Consider the following 19,203-nt stretch of genomic DNA (forward strand, 5'->3'; position numbering starts at 1 on the left):
GTCCTCATGACCCTTTGACAGAACTTGAGTTCGAGTCCAAGAAAGAGTTGAAATATAAGCTGGTTTAAGGTGTGGGGGGGTGAGGTGGGGAGGGGGGGGGGGGGGGGGGTGCGGACAGAGAGAGAAGTGGAGGAAATCTTTGCTAGTTTTAAAATATTGAGCTCCAGCTGATCATCCAAATGCAGCACCTACAGTACTGTACTAAAACATACAGGTCAGGAAGGACTCTGGTTAATTCCTAATCTGTACTAATAGTTTATCTCAGCAGGCAACATTTGGATGCATTTTTTAATTTATTTTTTCATGGGACGTGAGCATCGCTAGAAAGGCGAGGAATTATTGCTCTTGCCTAATTTCCTTAGAGAAGGTGTTGGTGCACTGCCGTTTTGAACCACTGCAGTCCATCTGGTGTAAGTACACCCACCATGCTGTTAGGAAGGGAGTTCCAGGTTTTAGACCCATTTGACTTTTCTGTAGCAGTTTTGCACAATAAAGTAGCTTACTAGGCCATTTCAGAGGACAGTTAAGAGTTGTTGTTGTAGGTTTGGAGTCACATGTAGGCCAGAACCAAATAAGGATGGCCGATTTCCTTCCCTAAAGGAAATTAATGAACCGGAAAGGTTTTTATGACAATCCAGTAGTTTCATGGTCACCATTACAGAGACGAGCTTTCAATTCTAGATTCATTAACTCTGCCACTGAATGCAGGCAGGATTAGTATTCTCCCCTGCTAATCTAATAATCAAAAACTAATGGACAGATTTCAACAAAACTTGGTGCATAGATAGGGTATGGCCTAAGGAGGAACTGATTAGTTTTTGGCAAAGATTTGAGTTGGGATCCGGCCCTGGAATTTTTTTTAAGTATGTTAACATTGGGAGATAAGGTGAATTGACATTTTTTAAAGAATGTTGTGGGTTATTTCGTTTAGAATGTTGTTGATTGTTTTCGAATGTTGTGGATTGTCTCAGGCAGTCTGGTGGAATTTGTCACAGCTGTCAAAACGTGAGCAGAGTTTTCTAAGCAGGTTGTTGCCTGTGAATTGACCTAAAGCCTCCTCAGTGAGACAGGAGTTCTTAATAAAACAATTTTTTTTTCAGCTTTGTAATTAAAGAGTATCAACCAGGCAGGGGAAAGCCTCAAGAGTGAGCTGCATAATTATAATTAACATTGAGTTAACAAAGCAGGGAGAAGATATAAATACTGTGGCTAAAAGTGCAGGTTAAAGACTGGGAATTCTGAGGCGAGTAACTCATCTCCTGACTGCACACAGCCTGTCCACCAAATCAGGTGTGATAGAATACTCTCCACTTGTCTGGATGAGTGAGGCTCCTACAATACAAGGAGCTTGACACCATCCAGGACAAAGCAGTCTGGGTGCCGATCAAACATCGACCAACTTAAATGTTCACTCCCTTCATGGCTGATGCACAATGGTAGCAGAACTAGATACAAAATGCACTGCAAAAACTCACAAAGACTCCTTTGAAAGCACCTTCCAAACCAGCAACCTTTACCACTATCATGAAGCTATTAATGTATATATTAATGGAAAATATTTTTCTTTTAAAATAGAGGTTTGGTCTGTGGGTATGTCTTAATTGGATTAAAGCCAGCTAGTCTAGGTGCTTTGATGTGTAGTTTTGATATGTAAACAGAGATAGAGTGTGTTTGCATCCTTTGAATAGAGCATTCAAGAAGTAGGGTGAAAACAGAAAATTGGTACAATGAAAAGGGTTTTATTGTTAGTGGAGGCTGGTGTTACGATGAGATTTACATTCAGTAGGCGGTGGTAGGTATAACTTTAGCAGTTTTCAGATATGCAGGGAGGAGGCAATGTAACATCAAAGTAGCTGTAAGCTTCCAACTCTCTCCACAGGAACCAAAATGAAAAGAACCTCATTTTGAATTTGTAAGCTGAAAATGCTTTGCCTGGTGTTTGGTTAAGTCTATAAGTTGCAGTTGCCTTAATGGAGATTAGTTTGGGAATTTGTTGAAAGTTATGATAGTAGTAATTTGTAGCCATGTGTATATATATTTTAACCTGTATAAATTAATAAAATGTTTCAGTTAGTTTAATGTAAAACCTTGAGAACTGGTAGTCTGATTCCTGAGTTGAGAGCCGCATCTCAAATATAACACAAAATTAGAGGTTATGACAGTTGTTTAAAGTTTCCCTCTGGGAATTTTTAAATAACTCAGCTGTACCAACTGCATCGGTCATAACAACCACCCAGATCGAGGGTAACAGATGCATGGAAACAACACAACCTGCAAGGTTCCCTCCAAGCCACACACCATCTTGATTTGGAACTATAATCACTGTTCCTTCAGTCACTGGATCAAAATCCTGAAACTTCCTTCCTAACAGCACCATGGATGTACCTGCGTCAGCAATTCAAGGCAGCAGCTCATCACCAGCCTTCTCAAGAGCAATTAGGAATGGGCAACAAATGATGCCTACGTTCTAAGAAAGATATTTTAAAAATTGTGGTTTTGAAAATTCTGAAGGATGACAATGAAATAAGGAGGTAAAACATGGATTTTAAATGTAATTTATAGACCCATTTTATTAAACAACCAAATGACACAAATAACAGTAATTACAGACAGAGAAACTAAAGTATTTTAATGATTTGTGTTTGCAGTCATATACATTATACAGCAAAGTAAGAAGTTAACAAATCTAAATCACAAAACAGTCTTTGAAAGTTGGAGCATTTGTCCAATCTGTTGGAGTGGGCTTTACCATAGGGCATCTGTGTTTGAAGACAACAAATTCCTTTCGGGATTTTACTAAGGGCTCTTTCAGTAGCATCACAGGCCAATTAAATATACAGTACTTCTGATTATTACATCCATCCAAGAAAATAACAGGATAATGCAGTGGGGGAGAGAAAACGAGTAGAAGAGAGAAAACGAGTGGAAGGACGTGAAACCTTCTTAAAGCAGAAGAGTTGTACTTTTAAAAGTTCAAAAATCATAATATAAATACCACATTAGAAAGTAGACCCACAGTGATCCTTTGATATAAAAGCATGCCACAATCCTCACTGGAATGCAAAGTATGTGTTCTGTACTTGAACCCATAAAGAGATTGCAAAAGATTTCAGTAAGAACAAAATTGGAGGTTACAACTTTAAACCAAAAATTAGGTCACAAAAAGGAAAAAAAAAACTCTCAATTTAAAAAATTACCATGGATAATCTGGCTATACTCTTCATGCTGTAAATCTACTATCAATTATTCTACAGCTATTCTTGGTAAAGAATCAAATTCTAGTTTCAATCATTTAAACAGATTGAACTTGCTGTCATTAATTACTGAACAAAACTCCCTTAATGCATAGCCTGTCTTCATTTGCCTTCTAGGCTAGATTATATGAAAATCAGACGTGCCCATAGTATTAAAGGATTTTTGTCTAGCCCACACTATTTAATAACACACAGGCATTCTAATCCTCTTGAAGTCAGACTCCTACAATGAATCGTGTGGTGCAAAGCTGGATGTCACTTCCAATCCTATAGAGTAATAACAAGGTAAAGCCTAGAACATATGGCTCTGAACAAGTAAGGAAACGTCATGCAACTAAATATGCTAAGTGTTTTTTTTCCTTTTGTTGAATTTTCCAAATATTAAACATTTACAAAACAGTGCAGTGCAACAGCAACCGGAAAATTCTTTCAGTGTGTTAGAGAATTAGAAAGCACCAGGAACTTCACTTTTCTTCGCACCATTGATTCTCCTTACGAACCTGAAAAGAATAACAGTAAAAAGGATGCACCTAAAGAAATGGAATTCTGAATTGTGCCTAGATTACTCATCACAGCGAAATAGGTTTTAACTATACCAAAATGGATTTTAGCTAAACAAACTTTGTGATAATGAAAGGGGCAATCACTATTACACTGTCCTTCCCCCAATTCAATAATCTATGATTTAAGGGGAAACATCTTGACAAACAACAAAGATAAATTTGGACAAAGTTTATTTCTAATAATCTAAGCAAAATAAACTAAATACTAAGAAAAAGAGCAATTTAATTGCCCCGATAAGCATATTTCTACATTTCCTGTTCATTTCTTTGCCCACTATGGGTGTACTCTGCTGATATTTAATCCACCCATATAAGCGAGGCATTTTACCTACAGAGAGATTAAAAGGTAGTGCAGTTAATCAATATTTTAGTTTGGCTCTTCGATTTGATGTAGGACAACAAGCCATCTGTTCATTTCAAAGTCAGAAAATCTAACCTTGAGTGCTTTCAACACCCATGAATTATAAATAAAAATGTTATTACCTGTGCTTCTTCTTCCTCCGTAAAGTCATTTTTAATGTTGAAAGTCTTACGAATTTCTTCTGGAGTTTTACCTTTAATCATGTTTGCTACTGTTTTGCATGTCACATCAAGCAGACCTTTGATATCCAAATAGTTTGCAGCCTAAATAACAAACAAACACTGAGGTCTCAACTGTGCAGATTTTCACCTCGTCACCAAGTGAAGAGATAAATTAAATGAAAACAATGTTACGCCAAAAAAATACAGGTATTCCAAATTAGAATTTTAGTTGGTGATTTCTGTACATTTACAGGGGTTGTATAGTTTTTCTTTAAACAGCTTAAAACAGTTATTCTAAACAATACAAATGCACTATCTTCCACTAGCACAGGAAACAGACATGCCAATATGTCATACATTTGATGTATATCTTGGATGTACATAATAATCAGTTCACAGGACTGAACTTAGCAGGCACAAAGAGATGCCAAATGTAAATACAACCCTGTGGACAGCAACACAGTTAACGTTTCGAGTCCGCGTGACTCTTCAAATCCAAACAAAAACAAAAATCCGGACTCGAAATGTTAACTGTGCTCCTCTCCACAGATGCTGCCAGACCTGCTGAGTTTTTCCAGGTATTTTTGTTTTTGTTTTGGATTTCCAGCATCCGCAGTTTTTTGCTTTTAAATACAACCCTGCCAGGAAAAGAAGGACGAAGGATGACATCAAAGCTGGTCAAGGTATTCCAAATTTCTTGTTTGGCTATTATCTTCTTACAAAGCACCACTGCTAGAAGCCTGGGAATTGTAATCAGTATTTTAAACTGTCTTCCTCATCATGGCTAGAATACAAGTGCAGATCAAGCCAATATGAAAATATTTTTAACTACCAAAGGGTAAGATAACAGCAGGAGCATGCAGAAGGAATGTTTATCAACTGTGTTAGACATGTGAAGGGAGATTCAGTTTCCTACTAGGCTAATCAAACTACCATCTACATTGAAGATTGGGCAAGTTAAAGCAACCAAGCAGCTTCAATAAGACCTAATCAAAAAGCAGAATACTGCAGATGCTGAAAATCTGAAATAAAAACAGAAAATGCTGGAAATACTCAGATCAGGCAGCATCTATGGAAAGAGAAACAGAGTTAACATTTCAGGTCGATAACCTTTCCTCAGAACTAGGAAAAGCTAGAGTCATAAGTTTTGGGCAAGGGGTGGATGGGACAAGGACAAAGGAAGGTCTGTGACAGGGTAAAAGACAGGAGAGATTGGCTGACAGAAGAGTTACAGAGCCCATGGGAATGGTGAAGAGGTAAGAAGATAAACAAAGAAAAAAAAGATGCACCTAAAACAGGTATATTGCTGTCTGAAACAAAAATAAAAGAGAAAAACCAAAACATGCAAAGAAATGAGAACCAACTGGGGGGTACTAAGTTTATATCTGAAATTGTTGAACTCAATGTTGAATCTGGAGGGCTGTTAAGTGCCCAATCGAAAGATGAGGTGCTGTTTCTCTAGCCTACATTGAATTTCACTAGAACAGTGCAGCAAAACAAGGACAGAGATGTCACTGTGAGAGCAAGCCGGAGAATTAAAATGACAGACACCCAGAAGCTCAGAATCATGTTTACAGACTGAAGAGGTGTTCCGCGAAGCATGCAATCTGTATTTGGACTCCCCAGTGTAGAGGAGACCACATCATGATCAGCAAAAACAGTATACTGAATTGAAAGAAGTACATGTAAATTGCGGTTTCATCTGGAAGGAGCGTTTGGGGTCTTGGATGGTGGGGAGAGAGGAGGTTAAGGGGCAGGTGTTACATCTCCATTTCAATGGAATGGCGCCAAGGGAAGGGTGTTAATGGTACGTTAATTATATTAAGAATCACAGCTGAAGGGCAATGTTTAATTAAATGCCTAGAGAACTTACAGAGACACTTCCTTCGTTACTGTGCCCCTTTAAGAGGTTGTCAATTTGGTTAATTTGATTAATTGTTCTCAGTTCATAGGTACTCAAAAGAGTAGTGAGACTGCTGGGACACTGGGTTAGTAGATAGGATGCAGATACATGAAACACCGCATTCTCTTAATAAACAAACTATCAAGAAAAGGATTTGTGTATAATTTCATACTTCACCATCTGGCTTGGGATCAATTTAGCAGGTAATTTTAGTGCCTTTTCACTCCTCTCAGGCTTCTCAAAGCAATTCACATACAGTGAATTACTTTGAAATAATGAGTTTTCATGAAGAGAAAAACTGTAGTCACAAATAGCAATGAGATGAATGACCAGTTAGTCTATTTTTAGTGCTGTCCATTGAGGGAGAAATGTTGGTCAGGACACCAGAACTCCCATCTCCTTTTCAAATAGCCACATATGATCTTTGGAACAGACAACGCACTACTTAACATTTCAACCAAAGAGAGCGCCTCTGACAATAGATTACTCCTTGAGTACCACACTGGATTGTCAGTCTATATTAGATGCTCAGATTCTGGAGTGGGGTCTGAACCCACAATCCTCTGCATAAAAGTCAAGGCAATGGGCTTGCTGGGTGTCGACTGTTCCATATCCATTCATTTTCAAAAAGCTATATTCCTTTCATTATGAATTCAGAAGCATAATCAACAACTTAATAAATAATCAGTTCTGAATGCAGCTGTCTATTAGGTTAATTCTCTGTAAGAGCATGTTTGGGCTAGATGCCAAGATATTAAGAATACTCTTTATACAGTTCGAATTATGCTTCGATGCCCTTGACAGATAAGAAGTAAAATGATTAACCTTCTAACCTGGAGTATAATAATACATTAAGATCCGAGTAATGTTTATAGACCAGTTAATTTTCTCAGTTATTTTGTTTTTTAAATTTCTCCCCAACTCTTCTCTGGGCATTGCCTCTTTAATAGGTTCCAGACAGTGGCAGCTGAAGTGGGGCAATAGAATAGGAGGGGGAATGCACAAGAGACCAGAATAAAAAGAGCTGTGCATTCAGATAGGGCTGTTGAACTAAAGGAAGGTTCAGGGATAAGAAGGTATGAGAAGAAATTGGGGCTATGAGGAACTGGGAAATCAGCAAGCACAGAGATGATAGTGAGAAATAAGCATAACTTAAGATCATGATTACACACTGATTCAATTGGAGACAGTGGACAGGATGGAGTCAGTAACAAAGGAATTGATTTTATCATTAGTGAGCAAAAAATAATGGCTTCTGTGCTGTCACTGCTTAGCTAGAGGAAGTTAAAACTCATTCAAGAAGATGAACAGTTCTGACAGCACAAGGTAATGGAGAGGCCAAGAGAAGTGGTGGAGAGGAACAAATGAGTTTTCATCAACGTACATGTGTGAAGCTGACAACAAATAGCATGTAAACAAGGAAAGGCAGGGGGCCAAAGATGGATCCATTTTGGGAGAGGAGAAACTCCAGAGCTAATGAAACATGGACGAGAAAGAAAGCCATTGCTAGAGTTGCTTTGCTTGCAGTCAGAAATTGAACCAAACAAGAGCAGTCTTAGAGAGTGAGACAATAGATAGGCATTGGAGTTGGATGGTGATTTATTGTACTGAAACCTGTAGAGAGGTCACAAAATACAAGGAAAGATAATGCATCATGGTCACAGAATAGGGCCGTTTCAGTACTGCAGCAAGGATAAGAAGCCTTATTGGTCTAAATTACTTTTCCACAAGAGCATAAGGTTCAATGTTGCCATGTAATGAGATACAGGTACTAGGGATCAGTAACCTGCAAACTTTTGTAGTCAGCTTTTTTTAAATCCCTGCAGAAATGCTCTGCTGCACTACCAGTTGAGATTAGGAATTCACATTTAAACTTAGATTCCATTAATGGCACAGAGGTGCATCAAGCCTTTTGGAAATCCAGGTTGCTTGTCAACAGCTCAAAATGAATTGTAAGCACAGTTACGTCACAAGAAATTTTACATTATACACTTTGTGAGGGCAGCTCGTGGGCTATGCCAGAGTTGGCGCAGGGGGGTGGTGGGGAATCGGAATTCTGGCACCATGATGAACGGTGATCATGCACGCTCCTGATCATATGCTCATTGTTATGGAGAGATTATGGTCAGGGTAAAGAAAAAAAACCGTGGGCAGCTGGCTGGAGAATAGATTCAGAGGCTCAGCAGCAGATCGCCAGCCCATGTGCATATCCAAGACAATCTGCCACACAGGCGTACTGGAAGAGAACAAAATTACAGTTTTTATTCATATACTTAACAATTACTGACCAGGATTAGCTCAAATAGTGTTCCTTGGTCTACTTTGAGGAACTCCTGATCCCATACTGGAATATCATCTGTTCTCTTTTCCTTGTTCTCATCATCCTCCGGAGGAGGAGGGTCATCCTTGTGGTGAGTACACCACTGAATCACCTAAAAGCAACAATGGGCACGTATGTGTAGATGAATGAGAAAGACTGGAACTAGAAAAAATATAGATAAACAAAAAGTAACATAGATACTTGAATGTCTTAGTTATACTTCACAATATATAACAATACACTGTTATAGCTTGAAGCTTCATTCACTCATTTTTTTCCCCTTCCCAAAACTCTTAACAAAATTCACCAGAAAACTCATCAGTGATAGGGAATTGAATGCTTTTCCCATTTTAAGTACCCACTTTTATTGTACCCACTCCCACGTCAACTACAGCGCAGTAAAGCTCCCTTTACTCTGAACATGCCGAATGCCATCTCAAAAAAGAATCTCTGACTAACAGGATTAAAATTCCCATACTAGCCATTCTATTTACTTTATGAATGTGAATGTCACTTTACTGCTGTATTGTTAAACGGGCCTCTGATCAGTGGGAACTGGGTTGAGATTTCTCTAACCTATTTCACATAGGCTTTTAAACTTAGAAACAAAATAAACTTTTGTTCCATCAGTCAGGGCTGGATTCAAATCTAGACTCCAGATGTGAAAGTAAAGCTTCTGATCCACCGCATCAGTCTCACATAGGTTGCTCACTCTATTTCCAATGATATTAATTTCAAATCATGGAATTACTGGCCCTGTAAAATCAGATATTAATACAATGCCAAAGCAAATTGCTGCAGATGAAGGAAATGTGAAATAAAAGGCGAAAATGCTAGAAATATTCTGCAGCTCAGGCAACATCTGTGGAGAGAAATAGAGTTAACGTTTCAGGTTAATGACCTTTCATCAGAACTTTAAGCAAGTGAAAGAAGGAGGGTGTGGAAAAAGAAAAAAAATGGGAAGATCTGTGATAGGGTAGAAGTCAGGAGAGATTAAATGACAAAAAAGCTGGTGATGCAAGGCCAAGGGGAGTACAATATACAAGTAAAGAAATAAAGCATTTGCCTCAAGAAGGTGTGAATGGCAGAATGACCAGCTGCTGACAAAAGTGAAAAAAAAAGGGAAAACCAGAGAGTAAGCCAAAAGCAGAAAAGAAAAAGCAAACAAAAATGGGGCGGAGGTTATGGTCTGATATTGTGGAACTCAATGTTAAGTCCAGAAGGCTGCTAATTACCAAATCGAATGATCAGGTGCCTTTTTCAACCTTTTGTTGAACGTCATTAGAACACTGCAGGAGTCTGAGGACAGGCAGGCCAGATTGCAAGCAAGGAGAATAAAAATGACTGCAGACAAAAAATTCGAGGTCACGCTTACAGATTGAACAGAAGTGTTTCACAAAGGCATCACCCAATCCACATCTGGTCCCCTTAATATGCAGCAGACCGGATCGTAAGCGGTATACTAAATTCAAAAGGAGTACACCTAACTCACTGTTTCACCTGGAAATATTAATTGGGGCCATGTCAGGCGAGAAAGGAGGAAGTAAAAGGGCAGGTGTTGCATCTCCTGCACTTGCACGAAAAGGTGCTGTGGTAAGGTTGGGTGTGATTGAGGAGTGGACCCAGATGTTGCAGAGTCTATTCAGAATGCTGAAAGAGGAAAGGAAGCATCAGGCAGTGGCATTAGGTGGCAGAAATGACAGAAGATGATCTGTTAAATATGAAGTCTGGTAGCACGGAAGGTGAGGATAAGAGGAACCCTATCATGGTTCCGGGAAAGAAAGTAAAACTTCGAGAACTGGGTGGACACGATCGAAGGCCCTGTTAACCAAGGTTGAGAAGGAATCGTCGGTTAAGGACAAAGAAAGTTACATCGGAAGCACTGAAGCGGAAGGTTATATCATTAATGCAATGGAGACAAAGAAACGAGGAGAATAATTACTATGATTTTTATTTAAAAAAATCTAGCATTCCGTTTAAAATAATGGCTTCATTTTTTTTAATGTGGGGTAATCCCATGCAAAAATGAATTATTCATAGATCTTCTGAAAATATTTTATACAACCCCTGGAAAACACATATGCTAATTTGGATAGAACCACCATCTAAATGAAATCAGCACTATAATTGCATAAAATATTTAGTATACAGCGAAAAGTAACAGGTTAATTAGTCAACAAATGAAGAAAAATGCATAAAAACAGAATGTAGAATTCTCAGAACATTATATTTGACATGTGAGGTATGCACGATAGGCAAAAAATGATGACACCATAAACCTTCTGAAAACCTTGCACTGAAAAGTGTCTTGTCCTCAACATGTCCTAAATCACTACACAATCAATTATTTAAGTAGTCATTGTTGATATGTCAGCTCATGTGAGAGCTAACTTATACATAGCAAATGCCCACAACAGCAAACATGCAGTTATTCCAGTTTTAGTGATGTTGGTTGTGCAGGAATGTTGACCAAAAGAACTACTTATTTGAATAGGGCCATGAGATCTCATACACCTGGCTTGTATCAAGGTTTAACATTTTATCTGAATGGTGGCACCCCTGACAATGCAGTCAAGTACTACATTAAACTACCTGAGGTGGTGCCTCAACCCACAACCTTCTAATTCAGAGGTAAGAGTGCTACCAAATCAGCCAATGTTATAAAGCACCTTCATGAAGAATTGTCTCCACATGATATTCTCAAGCTTCTATTCACTTGTTGAAGTTATGTTTATTGGAGCACATATGACATGTTCTGGCCTCTTACCTTTTTAAGAATTGCAGCATTAACATTTGGAAGTGGAACTGTATCATCATCACCTTCATCATCCATGCCCAAATCTGTTTAGAATAAAACATTATAATTTACCAATTTATCATCCATCATGCTTTCCTGACAGATAACAATACCAGGCATTAAAAAAGATTGCATGAAATGAGTGTTGCAGTAGTAAGTATTTCCTCTACCCCAGCAGCCAGGTAATATCAATTTTCAGTGTGATTCTTGATTCTATTCAAATCTTTTACACAACAATGGATCGGAGATCAGGAACTCAGGTGAAAGGAGGATAATGGAAGGCTTCTATTCAGTTTGGACCAAAAAAGCCAAAATCCAGAAAGTATATTCCATTAATCAGCAGAGTTAAAATGTTAAGTCTACTCTCAGAACTCTTTCAGACTTTATTATGGCTACTCAAGTGTGCCAATAAGGAGAGTTTGGAAAAAGGTTCTTATTTGCCTATCCTATCACTGGTACAGGGATGGTATGCAAGAACAGAAAGAAAAACAGAATTTGTTTCTAAAAAAAAATCATTAAAAGAACTGGTAAACGAGGTGAATAAACTTATTTTATACAATCAGTGAAATATTCACAATTTTGGAATCGTTTTAGGACATCTTAGGCTAGAAATGAGAAACTCCATTGAAAAAGTGTCAATATTACATTGAATAGTCAGTCACCACTGACAGGCAATCTTTACTGAAACTAAACAGCAACAGCAATTCTGAATCAAAACTTGTTAAAGTCTTGCACTTTTTTTTAAACAAAGAAGCTTGATATTTTAAAAGGGTAATTAATTTGTAAACAAGATTATTTCCAAATAGAACCACACTGACCTTCTAACATGGTTTTGATCGTCACAGACTGTTTTGCTATCTCCACATCAACTTCAAATATTTCTCCATCAGAGCTCTGGAGTTTAATCGAAGGCATCTGAAAATATAGAAAATAACAATTCCAGAGATTCTAAACCTCAGTGTTTCAACAATTTGCCCCTCTATTCAAAATCCAGATACAAAATTCATATAACTTAGCCAAGACTCTTATTTTGATAGTAGGGAGAGGAAATGGAGACACAAAATGGAATTATGAACTTTGAATTTGTTGCACGATTTTCATTACAGGAGGCTCCCTGGCAGTTTACTTGATTTTAATGGCAGCACTTCCAAATCTTAAGGTTGTAGGTTCAAGTCCCACTCCAGAGATAAAAACAAAAAAACTGCGGATGCTGGAAATCCAAAAAAAAAACAAAAACAGAATTACCTGGAAAAACTCAGCAGGTCTGGCAGCATCGGCGGAGAAGAAAAGAGTTGACGTTTCGAGTCCTCATGACCCAAGGTCATGAGGACTCGAAACGTCAACTCTTCTTCTCCGCCGATGCTGCCAGACCTGCTGAGTTTTTCCAGGTAATTCTGTTTTTGTTTTTTTTTTCCCACTCCAGAGAGCTGAATACATAATCCAGGCTGTCAGTGATGTATTGATGGATTACTGCATTGTCGGAGGTGCCAACTTTCAAACAAGATGTTAAACCAAAACTCTGTCTGCTCACTAAGGTAGACGCAGGTAAGCACACCTAAGAGGAGCAGAGGAGCTCTCTGACCACAGCCCTTCCGTGCATTCTAGCCAAACTTTGGCAATCAACCAACACCTATAAACAGTCTATCTAGTCATTATCAATGCTTTTAACAGAAAACCAGATAAATACATGTGGGAGAAAGAAATAGAAGGATATTTTAAAAGATGAGAGGAAAGTGGGAGGCAATGTTAATTGTATTTCATTGTATGTAGGTGGTGGACATCAACTGGGAATTTTCTTTTCCTCTTATAAACAGCAACAGATAGAAACTGTGGTTGTTAGGTTAGGAGGCACATGGTTGTATTGCAAATAAAGCTTATCAGAGCATGGAAAGATTGGCTCCAATTCTATCCTTCGCCACCTGGCATTTTGGAATAGAAAAGAAGTGTACATGGTGCATAAACACCAGCATAGACCTGTTGAGCTGAATGACCTGTTTCAGAGTTGAAACATTCTAAGCAATTCCATATAAGGTTAACCTTCTCCCAAGCAGATGAGCAAAAGGAATGTGGATAAAAAATTCTGAAATTCAATCCATCTTTCTCATGTATAAGTCTAACAAATAAAACTTTGCCACTTTTTAAAAAATTTTGGCAAAAACATAATTAACCTGTATAGTATATTTCATTTCTTATTGATAATCTGTTCAGGTATCTCAAACTCCTGGTGTAGAAGTAAATGGTGTCTCAAGCAACTGGAGAAGATCGTGAAAAGGGATCACCACCAGTACTCAGGCTGAAAAGAGTTGTACCATTGGGACAGGCTCCAGCTAGACCAGAGTGGGACCAATGTCCAAACTGAAAGGATAAACAGGGTTGTGGATAAAATTTTAAACCAGCAAACAGGTTTGGGTGGGGATCGGTGGGGGATCTGGTGAAAATAACATGCTGTAAGATAAAATCGGAGACAATATAGGGAACAAATACAGTTATAAAACAGAAGTATTAGAGTACTGTTAAAAATAAAATTAATAGAATTATTAAGGGCAAATTAAACAGCCTTTAAGCAATTTACATACATTGTGAAATAAAATGGTGGAGCTGGAGGTAATAATCTGTAGCAAGAAGGCAGATGCAGTGGAACTAACTAAACATGACTACAAAAAGAGCAGGAATGGCAAGTAAATATTGCAGGTTATAATATAGTTAGAAAATATCGGGAAGGAAGAAAGGGGTGGGGTGCAGCTACACTATTGAGAGATAACAATGGCATTATATAAACAAAACATGACTAATCAAAGGTGAGAAACAGAAGTCATCTACTTTGAAATAAAAGATAAGGATTGATCACGTAAATAAGATTATACGACAGATCAGCTAATAGTGGAAAGGAGATGGAGGAAGAAATATGGGGAATGAGTAAATGACATAGAATAATCATGTATGTTTATAACTACCCCCAAATAAACTGGCAAGAGATCACAAAAGTGATACACAGAATAATGTTTTTACAATGTGTGCAGATTCCTTTACACAGTATGCAAAAAGTGAAAAAAAACTGATATTAAGAGGATGAGAATGGAACTAGAGAAAGTAAACTGAAATATTTACTGACAAACAAATAGATTATCAGTGAGAATGCCTGAGAGTTGAAAAAATACATCCCACTAAACAGTCCACATGGACTCCAGGGGTTTAAGGAGGCGGCTCACCCCCACCTTCTCAAGGGCAATTAGAGATGGGCAATAAATGCTGGTCCAGCCAGTGACACCCACATCCCATGGATGAATAAGAACATGAATAAATGAATAAGGGCACAACTGAAATTTTAAAAATGGCATACACTAAGTACATAAACTTTTTTAAACAGGCTTCTCAACTCATCCTGCCACCTTCAAAGATGCACACAGCCAGTCGATACTGCAACCAAACCCGTCCCTGGCCATTCCTTGAAGCTAGGATCATTAAGTTCCCAACCCTCTTTCTTTGAGTCATCTCTGTGTAATGGCCACTATATCATAGTCTCATGTGGCAACAGCTCCCTTCTGCCCCAAAACAGGTCCTAATGCCTCAGGAATTCGAACATTTCTCTCCCATATAAGTTCTCCAAACATGATTTAACCACTTAAAAGGGGGAGATAATTGATAAACTAAGCAAACTTAGAGAGGATAAAACCTGGATGGACTGCATCTGTACATGTTAGTAAGTTAAGGAGTAGATAGCAGAGGCCATTAGTCTAATAAGCATATATAAGAACTCATTAGAAAAGAGAATCATGCCAGAGGACTGGCATACAGCTAATGTGACTTTTATATTAAAAACTGATATAGAAGAAGTCTAGGAAAGTATAGGCCAATTGGCTTAAATTTGGCGGTAGAAAGATAATGGAATTTTTAAAGATGGAACAGAAAAAGAGCTGGAAACTGAAAAGAAATAACAGCACAAATTTCAAAAGGGAATGTCATACTTGGCCAACTTTATTGAAGTCTCTGAAATAAAGGAAGGATAAATTTTTACTTAGTTCTGTTGAAGAGTCATGTGGACTCAAAACGTTAACTGTGTTCCTCTCCGCAGATGCTGCCAGATCCGCTGAGTTTTTCCAGGTATTTTTATTTTTGTTTTGGATTTCCAGCATCCGCAGTTTTTTGCTTTTATCAAAGGATAGATAAGGTTGATGCAGTAGACAAAAGGGCTTTGATAAAACTACTAGAGTAGGTTCATGAGTCAGGTCAGAACATGTGGAGCTTTTTTTTATTCATTCATGGGGTGTGGACGTCGCTGGCTGGGCTAGCATTTATTGCCCAATAGATAAAGTAGCAGAATGAACATGCAAGCTGCCTATAAAACTATAGGAGACTCGATAGTAAGGGGAACAGACAGGTGTTTCTGCGGCCGTAGACATGACTCCAGGATGGTATATTGCCTCCCTGGTGCCAGGGCCAAGGGTGTCACTGAACTGCTGCAGGGCATTCTAAAGGGGGAGTGCAAACAGACAGAGATCGTGGTACATATTTATATCAATGACATAGGTAGAAAAAGGGAAGAGGTCCTGCAAGCAGAATTTAGGGAGTTAGGAATCAGTTTAAAAAACAGGATCTCAAAAGTAGTAATCTCTGGATTACTTCCGGTGCCACACGCTAGTGAGTATAGAAATAGGAGGTTATTCCAAATGAATGCGTGGCTGGAGAGATGATGCAGGAGGGAGGGCTTTAAATTTCTGGGACATTGGGACCTTTTCTGGGGGCAGTGGGACCTGTACAAGGCGGACAAGTTTTACCTGAACTGGAATGGGACCAACATCCTTGCGGGGAGGTTTGCTAATGCTGTTGGGGAGGGTTTAAACTAACTTGGCAGGCGGATGGGATCCTGAGAGGAGGTTCAGTAGGGGGGAATGCACAGCCAAAATTAGAAGAGAGAGCAAGTGAGTCTGGAAGGCATAGAAATTATAGGCCAGCTAAGGCATAAAGGAGTTTGGCAAGGTTGGATGCTGTTTATTTTAATGCAAGGAGTCTGATGAATAAGGCAGATGAGTTGAGAGCACAAATTAACACATGGAAGTATGATGTCATTGCTGTCACAGAGACATGGTTGAGACAGGGGCAGGATTGGCAACTCAATAGAGAAGGTAAAAAAGGAGAGGGTATCGCAATATTGATCAAGTAGTCAATTACAGCAGTAAGGAGGGATGACACCTTTGACGGCTACTCAAATGAAACCCATATGGGTAGAACTGAAAAACAAAAAAGGAGCAATCACATTGCTGGGAGTGTACTATCAGCCTCCAAATAGTCAGAGAGGAGTAGAAGTGCAGATATGTAGGCAAATTTCAGAGAAATGTAGAATAGGGTAGTAATAGTGGGGGATTTCAACTTCCCCAACATTAACTGGGTTAGTCATAGTGGGATAGGTTTAGAGGGAGAATTCTTAAAATGCATCCAGGAGAGATTTTTAAGCCAGCACGTAGAAGGTCCTGCAAGACAGGGGGTGGTCCTGGACTTTATTTAAGGGAATGAAGCCAGGCAACCAGTAGAGGTATCAGTGGGTGAGCATTTTGCAGATAGTGATCATAACTCCGTTAGATCCAAGGTTGTTATGGAAAAGGGCAAGGATGGGCCAGAAATCATCGTTCTAAATTGGGGGAAGGTCAATTTTAATAAGATCAGATATGATTTGGCCAGAGTGGAATGGGAGCAGCTACTTTTAGGTAAACCTATGTCAGGGCAGTGGGACTCATTCAAGAAGGAAATAGGGAGAGTACAGGGCCAACATATTCAAGTAAAGATAAATGATGGGACCAACCCTGGATGTCGAGGGATATACAGGATTGGATAAAGAGAAAAAGGGAGGCTTATGGCAGATACCAAGGGCTCAAAACAGAAGAAGCCCTAGTGGAGTATAGAATGTGCAGGGGGGAACTTAAAATGGAAATTAGGAGAGCAAAAAGGGGCAATGAAAAAACATTGGCAGGTAAAATAAAGGAAAATCCAAAGTTATTTTACAAGTACATTAAGAATAGAAGGATAACTAGGGCAAGAATAAGGCCATTAAGGACCATAGTGGTAATTTGTGTGTAGAGCTAGAAGACGTAGGTAGGGTTCTAAATGAATTCTTTGTGTCGGTGTTTACAAGTGAGGGAGACGACGTGGGTATGGAAATCAGGCAGAAGGACTATGATATAATTAAAGAAATTAGCATAGAAAAGGAGGAAGTTCTAAGTGGCCTGGCAGGCTTAAAAGTAGATAAATCTCCAGGCCGGATGAAATGTATCCCAGGCTGTTGAGCGAGGCAAGGGAGAAGATAGCAGTAACGCTGGCAATAATTTTCAATATCTCTCTGGCCACAGGAAAGGAACCAGAGGACTGGAGGACAGACAATGCGGTACCGTTATTCAAGAAGAGAGGAAGGGATAAACCAGGGAACTACAGGTCAGTCAAACCTCAGTGGTGGGGAAACTATTGGAAGCAATTCTGAGGGACAGAGTTAATCTACACTTGGAGAGGCAGGGATTAATCAAAGACAGTCAGCATAGGATTTGATCTCAGGAATCTGAAGTACAATTTCAAAGTTTGCAAATTGCACCCTAGTTAACAATGGAGGACCACAACAAAATACAGGAAGACATCCATAAAGTTACAGAATGGGCTTATAATTGGCAAATGAACTTTAATATAGGCAAGTGTGAGATGGTGCGTGTCAATAAAAATAAGGCCACATACTCCTTAAAAAATAAGTGCCTAAATAAGGTATCTGAGGGTGGTACATGTACGCAAATCACTACAAATAGCAATGTAGGTTAGAAAGGTAATTTTACAAAGATTTTTTCTAAGGCAAAAGCTTTTAGAAGCAGAGATGTTAAACTTGTATAGAATCTTGGTTAGATCACACTTGGAGTATAATGAACAGTCCATGACTCCATATTATAAAAAAAATAAGGAGACAATGGAGAAGATGCAAGAAATTATATAGAATACCAGAAATTAGATGTTATACCTATCAGATTGAAAAAGGCTAAAACTCTTTTCTCCAGGAAAAAGTAGACTGAGGGTTTTCCAACCTTTAATGTTATAGAAGATTTTAATGGGGCAAACCTAGAAAACATGCTGGGGGACAAGAACTCAGGATGATAAATATAGGTTTTCTTATTGTTATTTTCCAACGTCATGCTACATGCTCAATCACTCTAAAACAATGAGAATCCTATGCCTCATCCTTTCCACCTTTGAGCCGGGCGCCTCACCCCTTCCCTTCCCCACCTTTCACCCACCTCCACCTCACCCCTCCCTCCCTCCCTCACCCACCACCTCTTGACCCCCTCTCTCCTCCCGCCCAGGCTAAACTCGCTGCCAGCTGCCGTCTCCAACCCCGCCGCTGCCTTTGCCTCTCCGGCCGCTCAGCCTGGTGTGCCCTTGCGATGCCGGACAGGCTTACCACCTGTTTAACAGACTCACATTGAGAGGCCGCCAGCTGCAGGCAGAGTCCGCAATAACCGAGAGCGACACGGCCAGGACAGGACCCCGCTCAATAGCTGTCCACTCAGAGCGCCTCCCAAACAGCAACAAAAACAAAATCTCTCCCCCTGCTCCCGGCTTGTTTCTAGCTCCCCTTCCCCGCTCCCTTTTTAGAAAAACCCTAAAATTGGAACCATGGTTCTGTAATATTTTACACAGCTCCTTCTAACACCCATCCCCCAACTGTTAAAGGTGCACTTTCTTCTTGGACAATATCATTTTAATTTCAGATACACATTATGTAGCTCACACCAAATGCATCACCATAGCAACTGTGGTAGATCTAACACCGGTGCAAATAACCAGCTTTCATCCCTTCACAAATAGAAGAAATTGTC

At 39.2% G+C, this 19,203-nt stretch overlaps 1 protein-coding gene across 1 annotated transcript; it reads right to left on the reverse strand.

The window, feature by feature from the left end:
* Window positions 1-2,543: 2,543 nt before the first annotated feature.
* On the reverse strand, window positions 2,544-18,905 carry skp1 (S-phase kinase-associated protein 1). Its single transcript, XM_041192792.1, has 6 exons — window positions 18,806-18,905; window positions 12,178-12,274; window positions 11,330-11,403; window positions 8,531-8,674; window positions 4,301-4,441; window positions 2,544-3,754 (listed from the first exon to the last, which is right to left on the reverse strand). Exons 2-6 carry the CDS (start codon window positions 12,272-12,274, stop codon window positions 3,719-3,721), a joined length of 492 nt encoding a protein of 163 aa, XP_041048726.1. The 5' UTR covers window positions 18,806-18,905; the 3' UTR covers window positions 2,544-3,718.
* Window positions 18,906-19,203: the final 298 nt, after the last annotated feature.

The sequence above is a fragment of the Carcharodon carcharias genome, chromosome 8 (genome assembly GCF_017639515.1).
Source record: "Carcharodon carcharias isolate sCarCar2 chromosome 8, sCarCar2.pri, whole genome shotgun sequence".
Lineage (NCBI taxonomy): Eukaryota > Metazoa > Chordata > Chondrichthyes > Lamniformes > Lamnidae > Carcharodon > Carcharodon carcharias.

Excerpts from the sequence above, each read along its gene's own strand:
- skp1 (XM_041192792.1), bottom strand. The coding sequence starts at position 12,274 with ATGCCTTCGATTAAACTCCAGAGCTCTGATGGAGAAATATTTGAAGTT. Across the intron at positions 11,404-12,177 it reads GATCAAAACCATGTTAGAAG|ATTTGGGCATGGATGATGAA; the intron begins GTCAGTGTGGTT and ends TATTCTAAACAG. Across the intron at positions 8,675-11,329 it reads ATGCTGCAATTCTTAAAAAG|GTGATTCAGTGGTGTACTCA; the intron begins GTAAGAGGCCAG and ends TGTTGCTTTTAG.